The sequence below is a fragment of the Gymnogyps californianus genome, chromosome 5, assembly GCF_018139145.2.
Source record: "Gymnogyps californianus isolate 813 chromosome 5, ASM1813914v2, whole genome shotgun sequence".
Lineage (NCBI taxonomy): Eukaryota > Metazoa > Chordata > Aves > Accipitriformes > Cathartidae > Gymnogyps > Gymnogyps californianus.
In genome coordinates, this window is record NC_059475.1 from 10480153 (window position 1) to 10508054 (window position 27902).

Here is a 27902-nt window from a genome sequence, read left to right on the forward strand (position 1 = left end):
GGCGCTCTAGGTGCATCATTGGCAATGTAGGTGGACTCCCAGCACGCATGCCCATGTACACATACGGAGCAGGACTACCATTTCAGAGCTAAGCAGGAAGACTTATGGTCACAGATGCTCATGTTAACCAAAGGTCAGAACAAGATATTTTTGGACTTAGCCTTTTATTCTAAATATTTAGCACAGTGCCAATGAACAATGCCATGAGCCTTCATTTGCTTCCATATAATGTTACAAAGAAGATATTTTTACTTACATGCCAACAGAAGAAGGTTTATATCCAGATTCTAAGCACACTCGGAACCTGAGCCTACATCAGTACTCAGGTAGGCTACTAGTATCCTACCTTTTGACTGTAGGGTTCAGGAAAGCCTCATATAACTGTCAAGAATTAAAGTGGGCTTCATATAAATTTTGTAAAAACTAAAATACAATTCCATTACATGAACTCCATTGAAAGTAATTTTTTTATTTTTTAAAATCAGATTTCATGTGCATCACAAAACAGTTCACATTATTGCTAAAAGATACTGGCAGCTTACAATTGACTAAAAAGAGACAACAAACAAAAGCAAAACTAGACTACTTGTAAAACCATACTAGGAGAAACACAAGAGGTCAACATCATGCAGTCAAGCAAAAAGTAAGTACCCTAACAATCAAATACAATACAAATAATTTAAGATAGCATTCCAAATATACGAAAGGAATTTTTTTAAGAGATATCAATTCATCAGCATATAACCACTGCATTCAGTAGGGCTAGCCCAGCTGATACCACCTGTAGTTCTCCCCCCACCTTTTTATTTTTCTGAACACACCCCACTTGATATCCTTCTATTAAATTAATAAGCAGATAAAAACTTTACAGGTATTTTAAATCATCTTGTTCCTGTTAAGCAAAACAGAATAGCAACCAAGCGATTAGACACATCTGCTCCCAACATAGTTAAACTGATATAGTTAGCTAATAGCAACTGCCACCATAACTGAACATTAACAGACTTCCATAATGAAAAATTACAAAGGATATTTTCCCTCCATTGCTCTCCGAAGACCTCTTCAGAGAGCTTATCAAAAATAGAACAAGCATACTCTATCAATAATGTAATACAGCTCTGCCTTACACTTAATCTGAATTTGTCGATAGTCTTTCCACCATGAAGTGTTTTCATAGTTTCACAGAAAGCTCATGCTCCAGATTATTTTGTGGGCTTTTGCCTACAACATTCCAGTGAAGAGAAGAAACTGGTGAAAAACGTTTACTGTATTCATTTGGGAATAAAGGTAGAGAGACTATTTTTTTCTCCAGCTACAGAATAAAATTATATCTTTAAAAAAATCAGAAGTTCTAAACTAATGTCATCAAAAAAGTAGGGTTACTGGCATCAAACGCATGTATGGGAGACACATCTTTAAAGGTTTTTGCCATTAATATCAATAGAAACAAAATGAAATATCTTGCTTTCTATTTTTTTCTGGACCATTGGGTCAAAGAAGGATTATACTTGTGTTCCCTATTGTACTATCATACTGATCTAGTTTCTAAACACTAAGACTGTGCACAGAACAGTCTGCAAAGCTGACTGGAGCCTGTCATCACAATTTCTTGTGTAAGCAGCCATTTAGGCATTAAACAAACTGCTATTTACAAGTAAATGTGTTCAGTTTGCAGTGTGTGGATTACATAGTACCTCTTTAATTACACATATAGATTAATTAGGATAGCTGTCAGTTCTTGCATGGTGCCAAAGGCCCTTGGCCTGTAACACCTGTCTTTTCAAACACTTCTATCTGTTTAAACAACACGCACTTTATTAAAAAAGGAACTGTATTAAAAATGTCCTTTTCCCAGCAATTGGATTGATTCACATCACTAATGACTAGAAAATGTTCTTCTGCTCCTCAGTGATGCACTACTACTGCCTCTGCCTAGGTCCTCTCAGAGCCAGAGGTAACACTCATTGACCTTAATGGAAGGATGACTGACTGGGGCAGTCAGTTGTTTTACACAGGCACGTACTTCATCTCATTTCTGCAGTATTTTTATGCTCTCCAGTACTACATTCAAGGACATGCTTGACATATGGTGGCTTATTTTCCCTCTCTTTCCTTCTAAGATAGATTAACAGAGTGTCAGAAGCCTGCAAGTAACTTGTGTCTGCCCCAAGCACACACGTGTAAAGCCAAAGTCTCAATTCAGGTAAATCAGCAGTAAATTCACCAGGGAAAGTATCGGCTACTTTGGGATCTGTTCACCAATCATGAACTAACACGCTCTCACCAAGTTTTGCTTTCAATGACATTTGTGCTTTGGAAGTGTTTTACGATGTGGTCCATCACAACTGCTCTTTTGATGGTCACACCATGAAAATGGAGAGATCTACAAAAAGGAGAAAAATAAAACAGGGTAAACTCTGCAAAGATGGTCAACAAAGGCAGGCTGTAAACTTGTCGAAGCAGACTCAGCTGTCATCATGTGTCAGTTCATGCCTCCCTACCTCCTCCCAGCCCTGAGAAACGAAGCAGCAAAGCAGTAGTAAGGAAAACACATTCATCAACACAAGAAATGCAATGGAGAGGGGAATAAGAATACATCCAGAAGAACTAAGATTTTCAGAAGTGACTACTGATGTAGATTCGTCTGCTTCTGGACATTCAGCTAGGGGTATTTTAAACAGCTAGGATTTCAGGAAGTGCTAGACACCCAAATTTAAAAATGGCACCCTGGAAAAGACCTCAAATTAAGCATCTAGCAATAGCAAAAGGATTCATTTAATTGTTTTTTTCATACATACCACTACTATTAACACTCTGCTTGATCCAGTCAACAAAACCACCAACATTTGTGTATACTCCTGGGTAGCTCTTCCTTCCACATCCCAAGCCCCAGCTAGTGATTCCGTGAAGGATGTAAAATCCCGAGTTATCTTCTGAAGGACAAACTAATGGGCCACCAGAATCACCCTACACAAGGACAAAGGAATCTTGTTATGACCTAACATCACTCCTTATGTTTTTAAAATATCAGTTCAGCTACAAGAGGTCCCAGCTGCTCATGTGTTTGGGGGTTTCTGTTTTTAAAAGGCAGAGAAAGAAATAACCTTTGTTCAAGGGAAGCACCTCTTTTTGCAATATGAGTAATTAAAATCCTACTATTAAGGAGTCCTTCACTATAAATTACCTACAGCCTGTTTGCAAGAAAACAGCTCTTAGTGAGGTTTTAACATTCCCCTTTTCAGAATGCATCTGGCCGTACCCCAAGTGTTGGAAGGTAAAGGTAACGTGCGCAACTTACTGTGCATGAGTCCTTGCCTTCTTCCAGAGGGAATCCAGCACAGATCATCCTCTGGGTCACTTTACTGGGAAAATTTATGTAATAGCTCTGACATACGTCAAGCACCAGGATGGGGACTTCCAGCTGATGCAGTTTTTTCCCCTTTTCTCTGTCTTGAAGTAAAAGACATCTCAGAAACCAGTAGAGGCATGAATTAGTGATTCCAGAAAGAAGCTTTACTCTTCCCCTTTTCAAATGGTCTCAATCTAAATTATCTGATTTCTTTCCTCCTGCCCATTTCCCTGCATGTCTAGCTGAGCTTACACAAGTGAAAACTTTTGAACACGTCTGTTCTCCAGAAACTAATGTATAGACAGAATGAATGATACAACATAGTATTTAAAACACAGCTACAGCATGCTCAACCTTTCAAAAAGCAAAGACTGCATACCTTCTTCATGTGCACCCCATCCTGTGACAACGCACACCCTCGAGGGCTGAACCGCCTCCTCCTTGGCAGGGAGGCACACTGGGCGCACATAGTGGTTGAATTCTAAGGGCTCAGCCAGTTGCAGTAAGGCGATATCAGAGTCCATAGTGGTCTTGTTAAAACTTGGATGTATAATATACTGCTTTACCGACCTTTTCTAGAAAAGCAAGGACATTGACATTTTCTGAATGACTAGGGAATTTGAGTCTTTAAGTAACTTTGGTTTTATAAATTTTCAGGCCATATGCAAGATGACTTAAGAGGAGGACACATTTAAAAGCAGCTGCTGAAGCCACCAGCCTTCTTATATTAAGAAGTCAAGATTATGCCTCTTGGACATGGATCAGGGAACATGCAGGAAATTCCATCCAGCAAGAGCAGGAAGAGGGTCTTGGAAAAACATTTGTCCAGTCTGAGTAAACTGGAAAGTTGTGCCCCAATTATTTCTGTCTTGGTAATAGTCACCAGGGAATTTAGAGACAATACACTCCTCACTCACACATCCTGCAGGATACTGAGCTTTGGAGTTCGTTACTGGTGAAGGCACGGATCTGTGTTGATACAATTTCTCTGACAGTCACACAAAAGCTGTTGTGTAAATGCAGATTAAGGTCAGCGTGCAGGCTGTTAGATTGCTGCATCATGAACAATTTGGGAGATGCATTTACATTAAAAGCTATTTTGCAAGACTGATTTATATTTTATTGTTAGGCAGAACTTATAGTACCTGTCTGTATTCTTGCTCTGTAAGGTCATGAAGTCCTGTTACCACCATCCATAAGTCTCTGTATAGTTCCCTTAAAAAAAGTACATTCTCAGGCTGGTATAACATCATTCTCGAAACCTGTGAATCTTAAAAGCTCCCCCAGCCAAAATACATAGTAGGGCACTACATATTCCTGGGCCAACAACTCCTGAGGCCCACACTCCCATACAAATCTATGGAAGTCTTCCCACTGACTTCTAGGGAGCATGAAATACTCTCATGATGAGGCAGTAGGATCTCTCAAACACATTGTGAACTGAGAGAAAGGTCACTTTCATAAGGACTGGGGGTGCCTGATGCAGAACACAAGGCCTGCACGGTCCATGTCATCCAGGGACAGTGCTGGTCCCTACCTTCTTAATGAAAAAATGGGTGACCTCTGAAACATTACTGCCTATCAAATGATATAAAGAAATGCAACAGAAAAATTTCATTTCACCCTTAAGTTTCTTAACCAAACCCTCTCACTGCCTGAAAACCTGTCATAACTCCCTGATGAAATTAGTTGTGTAGAATCATTAAGCCACGTACACAAATTCTGATGTGATGGCAACATGCAATAAACAATTCCTCCTTAATATGGCTCTTAAAGCAGTACCTTCAGCACAGCACAACAACGCTCCTGACATAAAATTTTGCAAACTAATATTTAGAAACTTAGAAGCCAAAGTCCAAAATTCAAAACAGCACTTGCATTTCAGATCCCCAGTTTTGTGGGGGTGGGGAAGAGAATCAAAGAAATGGAGAATATAGATATTTAAGCATCTTTGGCATCGGGGCTTTTGAAAGCTTACCCTCATTTTCATGTAATTGCAAGCTTTATTTGAAAACAGGCCAGAATACCTAATTATCAGTAATCCTGGGAGGATTGTGATTAATTTGAACTTCAAAACAAGGAGCGTTCAGCCTAAGAGATGACTAAACATATTGCACTTTAGAAAGTATTTTAAAGAGTCCGGAAGTCACACAGACTATCCTTTTGTCTCCTCTCAATAAAGAGAGAAAAATTTCCATGTAATCTGATTTAACAGATTGCTAGGTTCTTAATAAGGGGATGGCATCAGCCCTATGCACAAAAGCCTCCTGTATGTCCTCCAAAATCTACAGAAATTCAGTAATTTTTTAATGTTTGGATAGGTTGATTCTACCTAGATGAAAACATGCTCTGTAAATGACCCAAACACAAAGAAGTTACCTAGAAGTAAGTAATGGATGACAAGGGACTTAGTATCTTGTCATCTCTTCTGAAAACTGATCTGAATGAAAATCAAGCCTACAGAAGTAGGCTACTTGCTTCCTTAGTAGCCACTATGATCCTAGTACATGTGTGTGGAGCAAAAGAATTCCGTGCCACTATGAGCTGTAAGTAGGTGGTAACCGAAACTGTGCTAGCCACCCTGGGCAGAACCACCACGCTGCAGAGATGCACCATGCAATTACAGACATTCCCCAGGAAGGGTTCATCCCAGTGTACTTACTTAGAATTAAAGCAGTGAGCAGCTGTGACAATCCATTCTTTAGCAAGAATTGCTCCTCCGCAGATATGCTTATCTGAAATTTGTACACTGACCTGCCAAGGCCATGAGTATGGTACAGCTTCTTCACCTCCAATTATCCTACTGAAGATGAACCTGGGCTGATTTGAAGGCATTCCACAAATATCATCTGAAACAGAAAGCACTGATGTCTCAAGAAGTCTTTAGAGGTTAAGATTTGGAGAAGCAAAGAACAGTGCATTTAAGAGCGACCCCACAGCTTCTCAAGCTTCCTCCCTCCCCTTTTTTGCTAAATCTTTCAACTTCCCTCATTACAAAGGATCCAAATGTTTAGAGATAGCATGAGGAGACGATCTTAGTAAAAACAGAGCTTCACCAAGATGAAAGCAACTGCTTACCTTTAAAAGTTTTAGCCTCAAACCTACAACAAATATGGACTCATCCCATTCTCCATAAAGTACTGGAGGGAAAAAGGGAAGTTCTAAAATGCTGGTTATTATTTTCAACTACCCTGTACTCTTTGCAATTATTTTCACCAAAGCAAGTAGGTGTAAACTCACATACAAACTGAAATAATGTCATTGCATTGCTGTAAATGACCTAACAAGATGAAGGAAACAAGAATAATTAGGTTCTGCTATTCTAAAGCCAAAGCATAGAAGTGTTACTATTCATCTTTTTATTTCCTAAAAATATCTTAATGAAAACTTCTGGGACAACTGCATCCATTAGATATTTGGAGAAAACACCATTTAAATTATAGTCCAAAAGATATTCCCTATTCCCATGAAGAAAATATAACTCGGGTTGGCTTACCTGTTGTAACCTGTATTTCTTCTTCAGTCATATCCATATCTTCAAATTCTTCTTCACTAGTTGAATCCAAAGTATCTAAGTCTAGCAAACGAAAACAGCAAATGTGTTAGCAGGATGTCTTGAGTGATATTTTTATTACAAAATCACTTTTATTTCCTTTATTATAATTTTTGTAGAAGGAATAGATTTCTGCGGTAGGGATCTGTGCTATTACATCTTCACATGGTAATGAAGTGCCATTTAAAATGCACCAAAATACTCTTACACAAAATAAAACTCTGAGGTTTTGGGTAGATTCACTGTTTCTCTTCACCCATTCAATAGTCCCTTTGTTTAATGCCTCAATAGGTTCACAATACAGTTTTTTCACTGAAACAATTTGTTAGATGAGAATCTCCTACGGCAAAATAATTCTGAATAGCCAGATTCACTGAAGAGCCCTTTGTGTTGCCCCAAAGAGGCAGTTTCCCAACTTACTTCTATTACCTGTCACATGAACAAAAGAGATGGTAGCTCTGAATCCTCCAAAGGTCTCTGTTTCATCAGAGTGAAAGACAACCAGCATCATAGCAGAGGAGCTTAGAACAGGTGCTGGTAGGGCAAATCCACAAGACTTAGCTAAAGATGAGAAAGCAAAGGTTCACTGCAGATTAACGTGTACTTTTTCATCCTTATCTCTTTCAATAGTGGGTACCCAATATTCTGTGTATTCCAGCTCTCACACAGGAGGGTAAAAAATAACTACGCACAAGAGAGGAGTAGAGATAAGTGGACTGAGGCTGAAGGACTGTTCTATTATTCCTGACAGTCTGTCCTTGTTCAGTAATTATCTCGTAAGAACAAGGAGACTCTTGCATTATTTCACAAAAGTCTATTGCAGCACTCACGCTCATAGGTTGCCATTACATATAGAACAGACTGGAAACCCGATTTCCCCTTATTAGTGTTTCAGCACTAGCACCTGCTAGTGCTAATCTAAGCACCACCATCAAGCAAGCGCTGAAATCAGTTGATTGGGACAAGTCTTCCTCTCATTCAATGTAAGCCAGGGGAATCTCCAGCAAGGTGGCAAGAATTACATGAACGCTCATTCGGAGTGAAGAACAACTGGACTCTGAAAAGGAGACCTCTTGGGTGCTTTCTGTGTCTTATCATTACTATAAAAACAAATTATTGTGTTGCGCCCTTTTCTTCATTTACATGAATTCAGAACTGCATTTCATATAGAATTTAAATACACAAAACTGTTCTGTTCAATGTGGTTTTGCCTCTGTAAGCGGAACAGAAGCAGCAACACCTGCAAGTATTTTTCAAGGTACTGAAACTAGTACCTATAACATCGCCTGAGACTAGAGCTGAACTTGATTTTAGACTGTAAAACAGGGCTAGTGAAAGTCATAAAAGAAATAGGTCATCCCCAAAATATGTCAAAAATTAAAAGTCAAACCAATTTCCTCCTCTTTTCCCACATCTTCATACACAGTCACGGCATCATAAGAGCAATCTTCACTCTCTTCTACTTCAAAAGACTGGTATGTAAGCTTTAAATAAAAAATGAAAAAAGTGAACCTTGTTGTTAAATTCACACAGAAAAAATTCAAAGTTCTATAATAGGGTCTTTAGTATTCTCAGTGATTCCTTTGGGGTTTGGTTTCTGTGATGTTCAGACCTCTCACAGGTGATACACAGCATATTAAATTTGCTAGAAGACTCTGTCACAATAAAATTTAAACCAGGAAATCCTCTTTTACTATAACCTAAAGGAGAAATCAACACCTATCTGGCTTTTGGGATGGAAAGTGATTTCTCTTAACTGCATCCAGCAGCATTGTTCAAGCTTATGTTGCTTGATCTTGCATGTCCTTAGCTGCATAATTTCTTGTTAACTCAATGGTGCCCATTTCCATTCTGTAGACCCAAGAAGGGCTCATATTATACCTTGATTACGTGGTCTTCTGGCGCACAAATAATCCATTGACAGTCTGCCATGTTGCTGTAGCGCTCTGGATAGTGCATACTTTGTAACACTCCTTCTTCAAAAAGGACAGCTAAGGACTCACAACCAGAATCTGGAAATCCAGGAAAACAGAAACGGAGGTACTGTGATTTCCTATTAAATCATTCACCAAAAAAAAAAAAAAATTAAATCCAGAAAAACTCTTGTGGTGCTTTCACACAGCTGAGAAAGAGAACAGGACAAGAGCAGCAAGCCAAATCCTTCTGTTTGAAAAAGATGCAAAGAAAATTTTTAATCTGTTCCCAGACAGAAAAGCAATTCAACCCATGCCTATAGCATCCCCCTTTGGCTACAGCCAGTGCACTGCAAGCACAGGTACCTGTGTGGGGTGATAGAAGAGCAGGACACAGGCATCTCAGCAGAACATTTGCCAGCTTTCTTTGGACAGGAAAGTGGAGACATAAAATATAACCAGAGGACATGTCTGCCTGATGGGCTATGCAGTGGAATCCCCCTCAGAGGGGATTCCTCCCTACAGTCTGCCCTTACACTCTGCAAAGGAAAGAAACTAGCTGGAGAAGCTGCAGAAACAGAACAAGAGATGTCTGTCTGTAACTGGATTGTCCAGACTCAGCAGATGGCCCTTGGGCCTGCTCCTTAGTGATGGTGAACCACTCTGCACAGCAAAACTGAAAGCAATTCTCCACGACATGTACCTTAGCATTAGCTGCCTCCCTCAGGGCCCCTCCATGAAAGCACGCTTGGGACTAGCAAAGCGGCTTTCATGCAGAAATTCTGCTCATTTGACTAATTTTATTAATTGAGTTTTAAAACATTCTGGAGGTAGGGAAGGAAATGAGATCTTGTATAAAGTGGATGGAGAAGAGGCAAAGTTAAAGGAGGGCTTCTCTCAACAGCATCTATCCTATCTCTTTCTGGCATCCCAATTTCTCCTCAATGTCACAAGGCAGCCTAACCACACTTACCTTGTTCATAACATCATCCACATAGAAATATCATAGGAGCTTCCTCTGATTCATTTTCTCCTGAAATTTTTTTTCAGGTCACCACTCAAGAGTGCAGACAGGTATATATTAGACTTAGACTTACCAGGAAGACTATCTGGTGTAAGAGCTTTGTAGGTCATGGAAAAACCAGTTCCATAATCCTTGTTGTCAGAAACAAATTTCAGCCTTATACTATTGGAGCCAATCAAAATAGGTAATGGAAGATCTCCTCCACAGAATTTCCCTGAAATATAATATTAGAGAATAATCACTGTTTAAAGTCTTTAGCCACTTGAGAAAACTTGCATGTACCATTTTTAGTACTTAGCTATAAAAATTTTAGGATGAAAAGGAAATTGCCTATTCATTCCTGTACATTCCCTATTAATCTATTAGCCCAAATAGATGCACACTATTAAAAACTGAAAATCCTTGACACCAGAAAGTCATATGCTGACACAGTTCCCTACCAGGCATTTTCCATTCTTTTCTCCTCCCACACTCTTTGTCTTTTATTTTAGATCATATGTCACAATGTATTCATCATGAAAATGTAAGTAAAACATAATCAACCACAATGTCCTCACTGGGTGTAGTTGCTGTTAGAGTGAAAGAGTACACTGGCAGATTATTTCAAAGAATAAGAGGACAGCAACTCACCAACAAGTCTGTCGTCTTTTGAGTAGACTGATAAAGAATCATAGTCACAAAACGTTTCTGGCTCTATATCAAAGTGGGAAAAACGAAGCAATATATAATTCCCTTCTGGTACAAATAGAGTCCACACACACAATCTGGAACAACAAATTAGTTCCTGTTCACAAAACTGCAACAAAAAAACCAACTACACTGGTACGGGCAATAGTTTCTGGGGAAAGACTGTGTTTTGTCTACTTACTGGTGGTTTTGATAGAACTGTTTGGGACTTCCAGGAAAATGTAATTCTCCTTCACTGTCAGGGAGTTTGCCATCCTGAATACTACAAAATGCTGCGTTGTAGAGTTAAAACAAAATAGAAGGAATCAGGTTTGACACATGCAATCATCTGTTCCACCAAAAAGCTCAAACATCTAGAGAATATTGTGAGACTCAAGATTGCTCAGCTGTACCTTGTTTCTGCTGGCAGACTGATGCTGGGTCTTCTCTCTTTTCTCTTTTATTTGGAATTATGGTAAGTCAGTTTTAAAACACATAATTTGGGAGCAAAAAATGAAGCACTGCCAACGCGCTATCATATTTTATTGTAAAAATGGCAGTGCTTGCTTTTTACCTTAAAGAAACTATTTGTTAAATGAGGATTTCAGTATAAATCTTTTTCAGGGAGGAAAAATGCATGCCTCAGGACATAAGAAAAGCATTCATTGCAGCCCATTTGTAATAACGTCCTTAGCTATGTTACAGCAGGAGACTTTTGCAACAGTACAGTATGGTATTAAAGACACTTTAATAGAAGAAGCAGAAGCTTTCCTCTCCAGGTAAGTGTCGCTAGAAACGCAATTACTTACAAAAATTATCTCCTCTTGCCTTTCGTTCTCCTTGCAAGGTAAGCCAGTAAGACATTTATCAACAACTACGTATATGAAAACAAATTTAAGGAGTCATGTACTTATAATATCATCTTACCTGAAGCATCCTAGGAAGCCCAGTAAAAAAATTTCAAAAAGACACAAACAGCACTTAAATACCCAATTCTCAGTGGCCACAGCAAGTCTATACAAACTGACCGTGTGCCCAAGCTCGTTTATCATCAGAGAAATCTCACTCTAGATTACTAAAATTAAAATTTTAAGATCTGCTTCACAAGAGTTTTTTCTAGTATCTTTATGTGAACTTGCACCTAGATGAACAGAGCATCCAACAAGAACATAAGCATGGCAGAATCAAAGAAAGACTTCAACTTTAAGACATGTTACATTCAGGGTTGGATTTCATAGGGGGTTTTTTGCACTTTATTCATAGAAATAGACACCAGACAAGTAGATAGAGTCATCATAGACTGTGCAAAAGGACTACTAATTTACCTCATACTTTCTATTTGGAATCTTTATTTTTATACAGAATTAACATCACTAGATTTCATGCATTGCTTGAGGTTCTGTTCTACATTTTTCCCATTAATTTTATTTGCATTTCAATAAAAATATGGCTTTATATATGTAGCTGTCTTAAGGAAAATTCCTTTTTGAAGTCATCAGTACATAAGTACAACCCCAAGTAATTTTTTTTTTTTTTTTTTTTTTTTTTACAGAACCAGGAGGAAAAAAGTATATATTTAAAGTATACATTTAAAAGTGCTTTGATAGTCAAGCTTCTTTACATTTCTTCCTTCATAGATTATATATCAGACTATTTTGGGGGTCTTCTTATGCTTTAACACAGATAGAAGATACTGAAAAAATACTGTACTCACCTGTGGAGCTTTTCATTTTCAGATCTAATAAAGGAGGGATAGAGAGGGGGGTGGAAAAAGAAGAATAAATTACTGTAGTTTTGTATTCACAATGTAGGCTTTATTTTCATCCATGTGAAACAGTAATTTTACACAGGTACCACTGAGACAAATTCAAATGCTTCTTGGGGACATACTGCCTACAATAAACTAGGCTTAGAATTAAAACAAAATTGCAAGTTCAGGCAATGCTGACTTTAGAATAAACAATTCTGGAGCCGCAACTTCTGATATTAATCGTACATTGATAGGCCACTGCTCAGTCTGAGCAGCACAGTACTCTCTTTCTACATACTTGTTGAGTAAATACTATACATTTCATGTAAGGGTAGCAGAATCCAACTGCTAGCATCACATCAGGGACACAGAGACATTAAGCCTGACAGCAATTACAGTTAAGATCTTTTGCACCAGTGTGACAGTATAAAAGAGCGAGCAAGCGAAACCTAGTGCAATGCCATTGAGAATTGTGTTTTCACTTTACCTACCAAATTGCTTTTTCTGTTCACTGGAGCCAACACACTTTAATTACCAAAATAGCTAACCATACTGTTTTTTCCTGATAATAAAATGGGCCAACTAGTAAATTTTTAATAAAAAGACCCTGTCTCCCTCTTTTCTTTTTTTTTTTTAATTGAAAACCAAAATATTTTTCAGAAACTAAACCCTTTTCCCTTTTCTCCGACATTACGAGGGTTTCTTTTTTCAAGCACCAGTTGAAGCTGGTTTCTAATGGGAAAGTTGTTTTTTTTCCCCCCCTCGCAATCATTGACTAGCAAAACCTCTTAAGCACCCCTCCTCGGTTTTTCAGTTCTCTGCGTAAATTTTAACACAATCTCCAATACCTCTTAACAAAAATAGCCCAATCTGAAAGAAAATATTAATTCTGTTTCTTAATACTCTGAGTGAAGCTCAACCCTGGACAGACGGTCATTTATATCTCCAGCTCCACGACTTTGGAAGTGATGGATAATTTTCATGCTCTTCTCCTGCACAGAGGGCATATGTAGCCTTTGGGCAGAGTAAGCAAAAGCACTTCTGAGAGCACGACTTTTCCCCATGTAGTCAAATGTTTGATCCAACACGTTTTAGCTGAGAAAAATTACAAGTGACTTCAAAGAGGTGTGTATGGAATTTCAGACACTTTCAACTGCTGAATTTCCACTTAAAAACAAAAATACCAGGCTAACTGGCTTGCTGGATAAAAGACCATTCTTACAGTTAAAAGAAAAAAAAAAAAATACACACACACACACACAGACTCCAAGTAGGAGAGAAGCCAAAGTGGAAGAGAAGCAAACATTTACAGTGCTCTCAATTTGTTTTCGGCAGCTGTCAATCAGTACCACATACTTAAAGGTACTGTGAAATGCTATAGTGCTTTGCCAGGAAAAATGGGAAAAATATAAGTGCTATATCTTGAAAAAGATAAAATTAAATGAAATATTATTATGAGACAGAAGAGTTGTCACAAGTGAGGGACACATTACTGTGGAGACTTAATACCAGCACTCATGTTCTCTTGAATCCAGGAAAGCACCGCACTGAGGTCTGTGAATATTCCCGGAGATCCTCTGTTGTAATGTTTCTTCTTCTCATTACTTATCCAGCCACGAGCACATCCCATCCCCCAGGAGATCACACCAGCCAGAGTCCAGGCACCGTGCTTACGTCGACACAAAAGAGGGCCTCCCGAGTCTCCCTGTAAAAAAAACAAGTAAAAGCCCAGAACCCACAGCTTACAAAAGTATGCGCATACCACTGAGCAAGCCTTAAAGAGTTTATTGAGTTCTCTTTCGTGCCATACTAACAAACCTGCAACATAGTCGATAGTAATTTAAAAAAAAAAAACCAAAACAAAACGTGAAGAAAGACACTTTCTTTTTTATCGTGTTTAGTCAGGATTGTCGAGAGGGGGAGAGACAGACTAATTCCCTCATGGGTGCACATCTGTTGTGTTTTAGCATGTAAAAAGGAGTGAAGCGCTTTTTTTTTTTTTTAACCCCCATGACAAGGAACAATCACTTAACCTTTATCTCACTTCCTTTCCTTCCTGTAATCCAAGGCAGTACTTTCTACTTTCCTCCTTAGGATCTTAGCAACATTAACTAATTAATTTATCCAGTGTTCTGAAATTAGAAAGCCCTAAGCATTATTGCACTGGGATACATCGCAAAATTGCTCTCAGGAACCTGTGATACAACTCATACAATAATTAAAAATGGAATCATGTAATTAAGTGCATTGCCTTTTACAGAACCTTTGAAAGAATTCATACATCAAAATAAATACACTCCAAATATCGCAGCTTACAGTGTATTTATTCACTTAGGCACACAGAGCCTTGAGCTTCTGAGAAACACTTGTAGGTACACAAGGCCCTCTGTTCAGCTGACCTGGCAGGCATCTTTTCCTCCATCTGGAAATCCAGCACACATTATAGTGTCACCTTGGACGGGTTTCTTCAAAGTTGATAATGCTCTTGAACACTCCTTACTGTTTAGGATTGGTAGATTGACTTCATATAAGACCTGAGGGAGTACTCCATCTGAAATACCAAAAAAATTGTTCATAAGAAATTCTGAAAGGTGAACTTAATGTCACTGCTAATACACCAAAAAAATTAGTTGGAAACTTGCTCCAAGCCATTTTATTGTTACAAGCATGTTTTGATAAACATCCAGTTTTGTGTACATAAGCAGTTTTACTTGAATAAATTTCAAAATCGAGATACAGGTCTATATATTGTAGTGATCCATTTTGAGGTAATTCACAGGAAGGCATAGAAGCTAGCAAAGATCCCATTTTGAGATTACAATTCTTACGACCAGTTGATGGTTTCTTCTGGTCTGTCTATGACCTATGCAATCAAGCTCTTAGCTTCAGAAATAAGACACTGAGAAACCTGAATGTCAAAGAACAATTTGAGTGGCTTACTCTCATTTAAACGGCCCCAACCACAAGCAGTGCAGATATATCCTGCTTCAAACTTTTCACCTGGATCAGGAAGACATGCTGGCAAAACTGATGAACCTGCCACACATAGACATGAATTTTATTGACAAGTATTTGAAAGAACAACAATAAAAAGCTTCCTTTCTCAGCTTTTTTAAAACTAAAGAGCATTGTTATTTTTGTGGCATCTGAAAAATTAATCTGGTGTTTGACAATTTATCTGTGCCTCCACTTCGTAGTGTTCTGGAATGGAAAAAGAAAGCCATGAGCACCACAAGCATCAGCCCAGGCCTTGCCATTCAGCTTAAACTTAGCTGCTATCATGATCCAAACTTCTGTTAGAAAGAGCGGTCGCTCACCGTTGTGGTGGCAAAGAAAGAGCAACCTAATGATGTGAGCTGGAGTCTTTGGAAGAGCAAAGTGTTGGGTGGACTCTCCTATGCACCTCAATACTATGTAACACTGATGGGAAGTAGCCTTCCAGAAAACCTGACTGTAAGGCAACGTTAGCGTACAGCTGAGAAATGGCTGGCTCCCAGGCCAGGAAACGGGGAAGCAACAGCTCTCTTCCCCTCACCTTCCCCTTTCAGCCCCGAGACGGACCACTCTGCCACTACTGAAGATAATCCCGTGGTCCTTTCTGCAGTCTGCGGGAAGGGAAGAGGGCAAACAGCAGAGGGGGGGTGAGTAAGGTACAGACAGTACTGCGGTACGCTCTGAGCTCTGGTCTGCCTTTGACTACCTTTAGTGCTCACCAGATGCAGAAATCTCCACCTACGCCTTAGATAAAAAATAAAAACACCTATTTGGTCAAATTTCAGTCTCCTGCATACAAAGAACAATACCTTTTTCTTCAAGGGAGTATTAAGTTTGAAGAAGACCATTTAATTCAACTGATAGATTTTTCTGACTTACCTCTGGTATTTTAAATACTTCAGTTGCAAAATACTCTGGAGATTTTAAGTGGTATAATCTGACAGCTGTGAAATGGGTTTAAACTGAGTTTCAAGCCTTTTCACAGCATCTGGGAGAAGCAAAGGCCTTACCTTCCCCACTGAAAAAGATCACAGATAACTATGGCCTTACTGAAGTGGAAGGCTCCATCCAGCTTCAGAAGGGCAATGTCATAGTTCATCGGCCTCCTGGGGTCAAAGTTTGGATGCTTAATGACATATTTAACAGGGAGTGTCTGCTCGCCATTCTCTCTGATCCTCAAATCATGCTCTCCTGCAGTGACATTCAAGTACTGGAGTAGGTTCCTGTAGAACAGAAAAATAAAAGTTCAGCTACAGAATCTTCAAAATGAAAGGAAAAAATATAGTTGTTTTTAAACAGAGACGTTATTAATACTGATACCTAATACCTTTCATCTTCAGATTTTAGAGCACTTAATACGTACAGTCAGCAAGAGCTGAGTATGCCCCACAGTAGAAATCGGGAGATGAAAAGGACTGAGAAGAAAAATCATTAGCTACACTCCTGACTGTGGTTTGGTGGTCCACTAAGGAACCAGGTCCTCTTATTGTGTTTAAAAATGGTCAGTCATGCTGCTTTTTGAAGGAGGCGGCAAGATTTGGACATAGGAAAGTACAGCAAAAATAAGACCACTTCTCTAGCATTCTCAGTTTATACCTTAAAAACTTAGTGAATCCTGCTTTAGGGCTCCTAGTACCAGATCAGATATGGAGCAAGGATACACAAAAGGAATCATTATAAACTTTTTATTCTGCTTCAAATTTATTCATTGGGCTTGAAGAATTGCTTCTGTGTCAGGAGGCTTTATGCTGATTTAGATATTGCCTGTCCTTCTGTAGTTAATAGAAACTCTGCAGTTATTGGCTAATTTGACGAAGATGTGATCACAAACAATGCCAGATACAGATCAAATTTATAATTCCAGGTGATCCATTAGTATGAAGATTCAGTATTAACTATAAGGGAATTAGAACCTCAGTGAAGCCACCACAGAATCAGAACTGAAACCTTCCGTACAACATTCACAGACTTTTTTTTTTAAGCACCAAGGCTGAAAGTCAGCATGCAAGAGGTCAGTACTATATCCATTCACCATTTAATTGCATATACTCTGCCAGTTGTTAACGCTAAAAAAAAAAAAAAAATCGCAGTCACCTGATAATTATAGTTAGGTACAGATTTTTACATACACTTCCAAAAACAGTCTCCACCAATCCCTGTAAATTTATTTTATTCTTAATTATTTTTGAGATGTTCAAAGGTTTTGTTTTTTCTCCCTTTCTGTTAAAACATGGAAAATATTTGTTACAAATAAAAGGGTAGCACCTGTAAGTAATCGCCACAAAAAGATGCTACAGCACACACACACTTTTACAGTCAATGTTTTTCTGCACCTGCAGCCTGCTCCTGAAATATCACATCCATACCTGTCTAAGATGCAGTGAGCTGCCGTGACCACCCACTGAGCAGAAACAATGGTGCCTCCACAGAAATGCTTCTGCCTTCGTTTCAAGGAAACCTGCATCATATAAAGAAGGCATGCCAAATAAAGAAAATATTTATATCTGCTCTGATTGCATTTGAGGAAGAAAGGAGAGAGTACATGCAGGTACTCTCTGAAGATTCACATAGCTAAAGTACATGCTGCATTTCAAGCAAACACACTTTCATGGCATTCTCACAGTCCTTGAGTCTAAGAGATCCTAAACCTTGCTGTTCTCCCCTCAGCTGTGACTTGGTACCTGGATAAAAGCAACATACATGTAATAAATGCCAAGTCACTGAGGCACGCTGCATGCTGTAAAGGTTGTCAAGTTCGTTGAGAATTTTTCCTTTGCAGGTCACTGGGAGCACTGCAAATCCATGATGCCTGACAATAGTCGGGGGCTGGAGGTGGTGTCCTTTGGTGCCCTATTTTTGAGCAGTTTCACCCATGCCTCTTTACAATAGGCTAATCTACAGATGCCCTTTTAGAAATAATGATAAACAAAATAAAAAATGATAAGCAAGTGTTTATCAGGGAGCAGGACAGGTTCCGTGTCCTTTCCGCCTGCTTCACTGCTTTTCACAAAAGCAGAGTGGAGCTCAACAATACACCATAAGTGTCAGTAAGCACAAAGTAGACCTGTTTTCTTCTTTTGTCATTTCTACGAAAAGTCAGGACTTTGTTCTGAAGATAAAACCACATTTGCTTGTGCAAACCTGCCATGGATGTGAGCCTTGTTTCACCTGGTTTCCCCCAACAATCCGAGTGAAAAGGTTAAGGTAACTCCATGGTTTTGTCTCTTGAACTTTCTGCCCACACTTAGGATCTGAGGAGTAAAAGGGGGAAAAGAAGGAAGGATTCAGTCTCGATTTAAGTTTTTCTACTTTTTTGGTAACATAGAATTGGAAGGCATGGCCTTGCGCAGAGGTCAGCGCAGTCTCTCTGCCATGACAGGAACCACATTTTATAATTCCTAATACAAACTGCCCAGACTGAGGCTAAATTGGACTAAGAAAAAGGCAATGTACTTTATTTTGCAGAAGTTCTCCAAATAAGCACTTTTTGGTTCAATTGTATCACAAATATTAAATTTTGCCTTCCATGAGCAAATATGTGTGTGTGTGTGTATATATATTTCAATATTCTTGTTAGGTCCATGCTTACTTGAACTTTTTGAATGTCAACATTCTTTTTCAAGCAAGTTTTGGAATTACTTTGAGACTAAATCGCTGTTTCATTATTGCTTTCAGAAATCTCTTTACACCCAGCATTTGTACTTAAAATATTTTTTACAAATGGGGTCAAAATGCACATCATGCAGACCTTGATGACCAACAGCAGAACATCTATTACTGCGCCAACTTTATTTCTTCTTAACTCACTATTATTATCATCTACTATGGCTAAGTGAAGCTGACAATATTTATGTGTTTGTAAAGGAGTATATTTATAGAAACAAATATCTGTGGTGATAACTACTGATTTGGTAGTATTTTAAGAAAGATGGAAGCAAAGCAACCAATTCTGCCAAGCCACACATTGTAACAGAGGAATTCTTAGTGCACTTCCCAAACCCAACAGTGGCCACAGTTGGTTTGGTTTTTTTTTCCTTAAAGCTGTATGAAAACTCATTGAAGCCAAACACATCTCTAAGACATTTTACTACAAATCCTGTTAAACACTACATTGGGAAAAATTTAGCATCCATAAACTTAGAACATTTTGTTGTTGTTTTGGCAGATAGGTGGCTATATTCAAAGGATGGAGGACCGATACTTGTATACACTGTCTGGAAAATGTGGAATCCTCCAAACTACAAAATGCAGCTTACAACACCTACAAAAAGGGGTTTGCAATCATCCTCAGGATTAGCATGGCTGATGCAAGTGATTACAGTGTCACAATAATGCTGACACAATGCTACTTACCCTGGCTTTTAAATAAACAAGGCTTTACATAGAAACGATCCAGTTCACTTATGGGATTTTTTTTCATTCTTTCCTAACTCTCACTGCACCCACCTTTTTCCCATGTGCAAAGATACAGTAAGGAAAGGGGAAAGAGGAAACAGAGACAAAATTTTAAAAAAATAGGATTTAGGTTTTACCCAAAGGGATTTGGTACTGGGGAAATGGGCAAAAATAAATAAATAAAATAAAAAGTCAGATTCACAAACTAAAACTTTCCTTTTTTCTTTCAGCATTGAATAAGTCTATTCTCCTAACATACGCACGATTAGTTTAAAAGTTACAAGTTAATATTTATATTAATATTATACCAAACTTATATTACCTATATTTTGACAAACTCTAAAATCTTCTGCACCGTGGCATTTGTAAGCCCAAGAGATTCCTGACTGCTTTACAGACTGCTTCAGGACCAATGTTGTTCACTGGTCAGGTGAGAGATTTCTATGTAAACTGCATCACATCCGTCTGCATGGCAGGACGCTGAAGCCAGTGAATACCATTCAACAGAATACTACGCTTTGGACTGCTTAAGTGAGCAACTTATGATGATGATTTAGATACCACACCTGTTTTAACAGCCAAAATACAGTTTTTACAGTGAAAACAATTGATTTGCAGCATTTCGGAAATCAAGCTGTAGATTTCCCTTTTTTACTACTGCAAATTTAAAATGGAAACAAAATGGTTATGCAAACAGCCAAGATCTGATTTCCATTCCAGTTCGCTATAAATCAATAAATCTTCATGAAGGAAACAGGAACAACTGCAATCATTAATTGTTCCAAAAAAAAGAATACTCTGGATTTTAAGATGCAAGACACTGGAAGAGAGGACTCACTGTATTTTGTTTGCAGAGCCCATGGGTAACTTGCTAAACCATGACCTTCATTAACTTGCTGCAAATCTGAGAGTATTTAATTTTATTTATTTAATTATAAATCATATTTATTTAACGTTATTCATTCTGAATCATCAAGGAATCAGACACAAGCTTCATAAGAATTACTCATTAAAAGAACTCTCAGTTACAGACTTGGATTGGAACAAAAGCAAAGAATGAAAACTAGGCCAATTACTCTAATGCTACCTTGTGTCTAGGTCTACGAGCTCTTAGGGTCAAAAACTTAGAGAGTGAAACTAGTGCAGCTTCTTTATTTCAGCACTGACTCCTATGCTTGCCACTGCCTAAGAACAAAGCCGTTAGTACTTAGAAAACTGTTCAAGCTAGACATGAAATTTTTATCCTACCTTTCAGAAGAGCAGATGGTACGGCACCTAACTCTGCAATACAAACTATCCCCATCAGGAGTAACTGCAGCTTACTGGGAGCAATGCGCATCTTGGGGTGCTGAACGACTGAGTGAAAACAAGGAGAGTTTTTATAGGGAAAAAGAAACCCAAATACTACACTGCAGGAGAACAGCAACTAATTGAAGTAGAAGTTACTCATTAATCCAGCCATAAAGCACTTACCTGCCCAAGTAAGTTTTCCAAATTTAACGGAGCATGATTCTTTTATATGCCATTACTGAAGTCTTTGCTGTAAAATACTAGCTAAAATCCTCCCTAAAGCTAGTTTTTTTCAGGCAAAATGACAAAATGAAGTTACCGTTGCATGCTTTGCTAGCAACACTTACCCAGGCTGATCTATGCATCGAAGGAGAACACACATGAACAGAATGTCAATTGCTATTTGCCCCTACAGTTTCTACAGCTTTTTAAGAGGCAATACTTTATATTTCCTGCACACTTTATATTTAGCCAGTTTTACAGACCTGTGAAACATAGCAAAAGTTTATAATTTTGTTGGCAGAATGCTCAGTGTTGTACAAGACAAAGATAGCTCTCTGCATCAAAGTGTCATTTTTTCAAAAGAGCCATGTTTACATTCCATTTTTGAAAGGCAACTAAGGAGGACAGGGCTCAGCTTTTAAAAAATATTTCAGTATTGCTACAATCAGCAGCACCAGTTCCGAGTCACTTTGATGGCTAAGCTCCACTTTTAATAGCAATTTAAGTGCAAGTCCCTTATTTAGGATTTGAATAGCTGCTTAAGAAATACATCAGCAGCTAAATTAAAAGATTTCACAAAAACAGAAAGCATAAGTTAAATTACCCTGCAAATTCACCACTTAAAACTTTCGTCTCATCAGTTTTAGCCAGTATTGCCTGACTTGGAAATGACTGAACAAAGTGGTAAATACAATTAAAATACTATCTGAACTATCTTAACTTCATATGAAATATATAAGCACCAATTAAGACATTAGAGTCATCAAGAGAAGTAATAGATTTACTCTGGATGACAGAAGCCACAAGTTTCATTTGTGCCAGAAAGGGCAAGGGATATTTATACCTGGGAACAAAGAAATACCTACATAAGACAGGGAAAAATAATTGTTTGTTTGTGGGTTTTTTTCTTGGCTTAAGTGGTTGAGATCCTCAGCTTCCCCTCTCTTTGTAAAAATTCAATATTTCCACCTTCAATACTCCCACAAAACCCATAATTTTCACATTGGAAATGCATCAGACTTTGAAGACAGAAGCATAGGGTGAACAATACATGCATGTTAATACAAATTTCAGTCTTGAACACCTTCATAGTCATAACGTATCAAAATTACATTTTTTTCAAGATGCCAACAGGTAGATGCAAAATATATAGTCTTTTAAAATAAGTTGCAACAGTAATTAAACAGTTTCTCTTTTTGTGGTTACCATCACAATGGACAAGACTCATGTTTTTTAATTCTGCTCAGGCTCCCAAAGAAAACAATCTTATACTTGACTCATTAGTCCCAGTCTATTGAATATGTTCTATTATTTGGCCAAGGATTTCACAATACCCTCCCCCCCCCGATACACCATCGGTCAACATCCCAACAATCATTTATGTATTTATTCAATTCTAGGTTTTTGTTGTTGTTTTCCTCTGCCAGTCAGAGGATAACAAAAACCAGCTTTTACTCTGAATATGCAATTTCATAACAAACAACTGAATACAAACCCTGTCCTAGAGACTTTGAGTTGCAGTTGTTTTCTTCCGTTACAAATATACAGAACTCCTTAAGACTGCAGTTTTCTTACTGGTCCTGTGGAGATCCCCAATTCTGCAACTTCTGAAACCTGCATCACCAATATCATTCCAGCTCTAATCAAAAACTTTGAAGCTGCTTTCCTTCATTAATTCATTTGTATTTTTCAGGGACAAAACAAAAACCCCAAACCCCCCAAATCAGTTCCATGTACAGCAGAGCTCTCTGATCACCCACCACAATGACATCCTTTGGAACGATGCCATCCAACAGGATGATATAAAAAACACGAATAAACAATCTCTGCAGTTATAAGTGATGCTGTACAAACTACATCTGTCATATTACCAATGAGAAATAGAAACATCCGGCCCACTGGCAAATGGAGAAACAATCAGCTCATTTCAAATTTATGACAGAGAGGCAACACTTACTGTGCAGCAGCCAGAGAGGTCAGAAAGAAAAAGCATAGAAGGGCACGTTCTGTACAACCTGTTCCTTATCTGGGTTGGCAAAACAGGAGTGCAGGCTTTCTTGTCCTACTATTCTTTGTTCTCCTCTTTTGCTACCTATTTATCTTTCTCCTGAAGCTGTTATCTTTATCCTGTGTGCAGACAGAGGCACTAATGACTTCACCGACTTCCCCCACTGGATAGCTGCTATTGCTCCTAAAACTCGCAGCTTTGGCAGGCAGTGCTGCCAGCATCATTCCTCAAAGGCAGGCAAAGGTCAAATCTTAAGACTTGATCTCCATCCACACGTGTGCTCTGAATCTCAATGCAGCGCTGGCGTTGTATCCTGTTAGCGTCCTGTACCTTTGTAGTAAGAAAAACAAAGCCATTAAATCACTAACTGTCCGAAATGGCCCGATCCATGTTTTAGCAGGTAGAGCCAGTCCCTAGCCCCAAAATAATGGCGCTAATCAATGCTAGTCAGTCTGGCCTGTCCCTTCTTTTGCTGTGCACTTGGAGAATAAAATGCTTGTAAATCGAAGTAGGTTTGATGTTGTAGAAATGTATATAGCTGCTCCTTCCTATGAGGTTATTAAAAGAATAAACACACACACACACACACAAATAAGTTTAAGACCAAGAAGAAGCAAAGAATATAGATAATATTCATCATCAGAACCTTCCAGAATGGTTGCTCTGTTCTTCTGGTTTTGAGGGGTTTTTAAAGGGGGGCGAGGGCTGGTGGGAGGGAACACAGGCTGCTTTTCAGTAAAGGTTAGTGGACCACTGAGATGGCCAGACAGCAAGACATAAAAACCCACTTTCTAGTCTTGCTAGAAAAGTTGCTTCGTGTTGCTCTTCCTGTCTGAGGAGGAAGAAAGGTGGAAAATTTATTCACCTAGTGACAATGTGAAGTTTAAGAGAAGAGGGAACGAGGAGTGAAGGAGAGAGGGTGGGGAGGGTAGAACAAGCAGCAAATGCTGGTAATTCACCTGTTCAAAGCTCAGTAGAAAAGACACATTTAAATTGGAGGGGTTTTTGTTGGGTTTGGTTGTGGGTTAGTTTGGGTTTTTGGTTTTTTTTTAAACACAATGAGCTGTGCTTTCAAGGGTCACTGATCACATTCCAAACAGTTTGCAAGGTCACTGCTGGAAAACTGGAAAACTTATTAGCTCAGTAAAATTAACAGTTTCATATTTTAAACAATAGATAATGTCTTGAAATATTAAACTTCATAAATCTTATCATTCCTGTATTACATTTACGAATCCAGTAGTTCTTAACTGAAAGTAGATTTAGTTTTAGTAGGGATTAAATGTATTCATGTTTTGATAGTTGTGCATGAATTTTGATTTTCCAACAAACTTATTTTTCACCAGTTTTAGCCTATTGTAATTCCAATTACTCGATTCAAATTATGCCTAAGTTTGATGTAGCAAGAAAACCAAGTTTAATTCTCAAGATAAGCCCATTATTGCCTACCATTTCCCCAAAATGAAAGAAGACATGAAGATGCATATAAAAGACCCTGAATAGCACCAGCACAAAACTCACTTCAATTTTAACATGCTTTAAAAAGTCCCACCACCGCCACCCACACACACATTGAGAGAGGTTAACTTTTCATTCACTTTTTTCAGCCAAAGCCTTCATATGTTACTTCAAAGATCAATGTATTGAAAAGCTGAGGGAATTACCTCCTTGAAATTCTCAATTCCTAGAATCAAAACATTAAATAACTCTTCAAATTACAAACATGTTTTTCCCTCTCCCTCTCTACAAATACAGTCTCATCTCAGAGCAGAACCATGCCATTCTGCCATGTTACGCCTTCAGTTGGGATTCATGCGGTTGGGATTCGCATACTGTTTTAGACCAGCAGTGATCATTGATAAATTTGCTTGACCTCCTGGCAAAAGACAAGCCACAGAATTTCACCTCAACATTCCCACATGAATCCTAGATAAGCTAGTTTTATAGTTTAGGATTACAGCTAGGTTTGGGTAACCATTGCAAAAAAGATCTGCAATCTAAAATTCTGCAGTAATAATGCTCACAATGCTATCAATTCATTCTCCAGAAAGATTCATATCCATGACTTTTCAGTTGCTGGGACATTTTTTGGGAAGCAAAATGTTTGCCTGAAAATTAAGCAAATAAATATTTATAAAAAGGTCAGGGACAGAAGTTTTAAGCCAGTATAATTTTGAACCTATTTAATTCCCATCTATTAACAAAAACAGTCCTGACAATTAATTGCTACTACACTGAGGACAAACAGTAACTGTTGAAAACACACAAGGCAAATGCTTCACACGTTCCAAAACACTGATGTATGTTCCCACAGTGCTTGTAGGTTCATGACAGCTTTAAACCAACCCAAGTTTAGGCTGCTACCAAGAGGGCAGTTGTGCCCCATCTCCCATGAAAGCGCCTGTTGCTGCCATTCCCCTTGTGCTAGCCTCAGTTCTGGTCAGGCTGTGTGGAGAGCTGAATACTCTTCTATGTAGCTGGATTTGCTTTTATAGCTAAATGGGTTTCTTGATCAAAGCTGTTACTCAAAAATTGAATGCTAGTGCCAACGCGAAGGAGGAGGAATGAATGCGTGCACTAGACAGATTAGTCCATTCCTTTTGATTACAGCTTCCACTTACAATTTAAAATATCTAAAGCAATCATAAAACTTCAGCCAGACTGGGTTTTAGACATAGTATTGTCCTAAAAACAGACCCAGAGTTTTCAGTTCTGTTCCAAGTTTTGTTAAAACCTCCTGTCTGGTTCTGGTTAGTAGACGTATCAGCTAAATGTTCTGCAATATTTAAGTATCAACTATCACACTCTGGGGATTATGAAGTCCCTTTTCTTAGGGTGTGAAGATCCCTGAAAGGGCAAAGTATCTTTATAGACTTTCAGCAGCATAGCAGAAGTTAAAAGATACTGTCACCTAGTAACTCCATAGTTCAAATAGGAAAGTTGCTACCACCCCTGCACAACTTATGTCCACTCCACGTCCTCCCAAGTATGTCAGCCTAATACATTAGATTCCCTTGGATGCAGACCGCTTTCTGAGACTTCATGCTTTTAACATTTCCTCCCCTGCTACCACTGTGTTCCCATTACAGCCCTCCGCATAACTGAAAGGGTCAGTGTTCTTGCCTCACAGAGAGACATTTAGTTATGTTTTATTGCTTCTAATTAACTAAAGTAAGAACTCAGAGGGAGCAGTAAAACAAGAAAGGTTGGCTTTTGATAATGGTTTTACTTCAACTTGCTACATCCTCCTAAATTCTTCAGTTGACCTGTCAGGGCACAGAACAAAGTGTACAATAGCAAGAATGTTCAAAAGAGTACTCGGTGGAATAAGAACCCACAGAAACCCCCCAAGACACTGTTTCCCAGAACATTTAGTCTTTAATTCAGGCTTTTGGATATGCATCAATCTATTTGAGTCTCCTGTGCAAAAAAGGACCGCAACTTTAGAGGAAAATGCATGAAGCTCTTTTTCATTATGCAAAGCAAGCGCAATAGTTGTTATACTAGCCAAAAGTAACCGGTAACCAAGAACTAAAAGAAACAACATCTGCTTGCTGTTTCCCACTTTTCACAACAGCTCCATTTTTCCTGCTTTCAGAGCTCACCAATACATGAGAATTGTAGATATAGGCTCAGTTAATTGTATCTGTGATGAGTAATGCTATGACATACGTTTTCCTTTTGTAGCTAAGTCTTCTCACGGATGGAGATTTTACCTTTCAAAGTAAACAATACCAAAACCAAACAAGATTAACAATGTCAACAAACACAAAAATACTGCAGGCTATGAAAAGCACAATGTGTTAAGATACAGGCCAAAGCTTCCCCTGGACAGAGTCCAGTCTGACATCTGCAGCATAACTGATCAATTGGGAAAGGACAAATGAACAAAGACAAAGGGAACAAAGTTGTGCTTAGCTCAAGTATTTGGCCTGAATATCTCAAAATGCTTTGTAGGGAAACATTGATACTAACGCTTTTCAGCTAAGGAAAATCTGGCATATAGATTAAGCAAATCAGCGACAGTCAGAAGTATGCTGGTCGCTTAGCTCCCAAACATACAGCATCCCCTCAGGAATGTTTTGTTGCTAATGAAATGCATAGTCTTTAGCACAGTGGCAGCTCCTCAATGTAAACATAAATAAAAATGGAAGAACACTAAAGCATTAATTTCATGTAACTGTACCGTTTTATGCTAACGTACTAGCAATTACTGGTTTTGTTCTGCAGGTGTCTAGACCCTGTATTTAGCACCCTCTCACATCCAGAAGAATAAAGCCTGAAATGCAATGAACCTGAGCTCACAAGGCATGGTACCACAGAGAAGTTATTATGAACACAAAGGGTGTGAGGTCCTGGCTTTCCTTACTCAGCAGGCACCTTGACAATGTGAGATGTAAGGCACTGGAGAAACAGGTCCTCCTTTTCTGCCAGCTGCCTCAGCTGTTCTGCACTGCTTTGTGCGCAGAGTCCATCCATCCCTCCCTCCTCAATCGCCCTGCCACTGTCAGTATTACGTGCATGGAGACGAGCCCTAAGGATGCCTCGTACAGCTAACTGCTGCAAGACAAGTACGCCAATGATAAAGAATAGAATGCTTTCCAGTGTAACTAGTTAAGCCATTTAAAAAAATATATATACACCTACTACGATTTATCATTAGTCCCCCCACCATCCTCTTGATAGTCAATATAAACATATCAGAATGATTCCTATCTCAATAAATAGGAATAAGTAG

General features: G+C 38.6%; 1 protein-coding gene across 4 annotated transcripts; it reads right to left on the reverse strand.

Moving 5' to 3' along the window:
• Positions 1-449: 449 nt before the first annotated feature.
• Positions 450-23189, reverse strand: OVCH2 (ovochymase 2). 4 transcript variants are annotated; one of them, XM_050897306.1, is made up of 22 exons: positions 23114-23189; positions 20893-21000; positions 18391-18500; positions 17616-17707; positions 16300-16472; positions 15196-15291; positions 14655-14806; positions 13765-13960; positions 12220-12243; positions 10708-10798; positions 10470-10603; positions 9913-10053; positions 8784-8914; positions 8293-8386; positions 7323-7463; positions 6846-6926; positions 6012-6198; positions 4495-4564; positions 3729-3924; positions 3299-3450; positions 2799-2967; positions 450-2383 (listed from the first exon to the last, which is right to left on the reverse strand). In XM_050897306.1, exons 2-22 carry the CDS (start codon positions 20981-20983, stop codon positions 2361-2363), a joined length of 2544 nt encoding a protein of 847 aa, XP_050753263.1. In that variant the 5' UTR covers positions 20984-21000; positions 23114-23189; the 3' UTR covers positions 450-2360. The 4 variants fall into 4 exon arrangements, with proteins under 4 accessions (XP_050753263.1, XP_050753264.1, XP_050753262.1 ...); XM_050897307.1 differs by lacking the exon at positions 23114-23189 and adding an exon at positions 22652-22827 and having other exon boundaries at positions 7332-7463; XM_050897305.1 differs by lacking the exon at positions 23114-23189 and adding an exon at positions 22652-22827.
• Positions 23190-27902: the final 4713 nt, after the last annotated feature.

Excerpts from the sequence above, each read along its gene's own strand:
- OVCH2 (XM_050897306.1), bottom strand. The coding sequence starts at position 20,983 with ATGCGCATTGCTCCCAGTAAGCTGCAGTTACTCCTGATGGGGATAGTT. Across the intron at positions 16,473-17,615 it reads GCTCACTGCATCTTAGACAG|GAACCTACTCCAGTACTTGA; the intron begins GTATGGATGTGA and ends TCTGTTCTACAG. Across the intron at positions 13,961-14,654 it reads GAGGAAAAGATGCCTGCCAG|GGAGACTCGGGAGGCCCTCT; the intron begins GTCAGCTGAACA and ends TTTTTTTTACAG.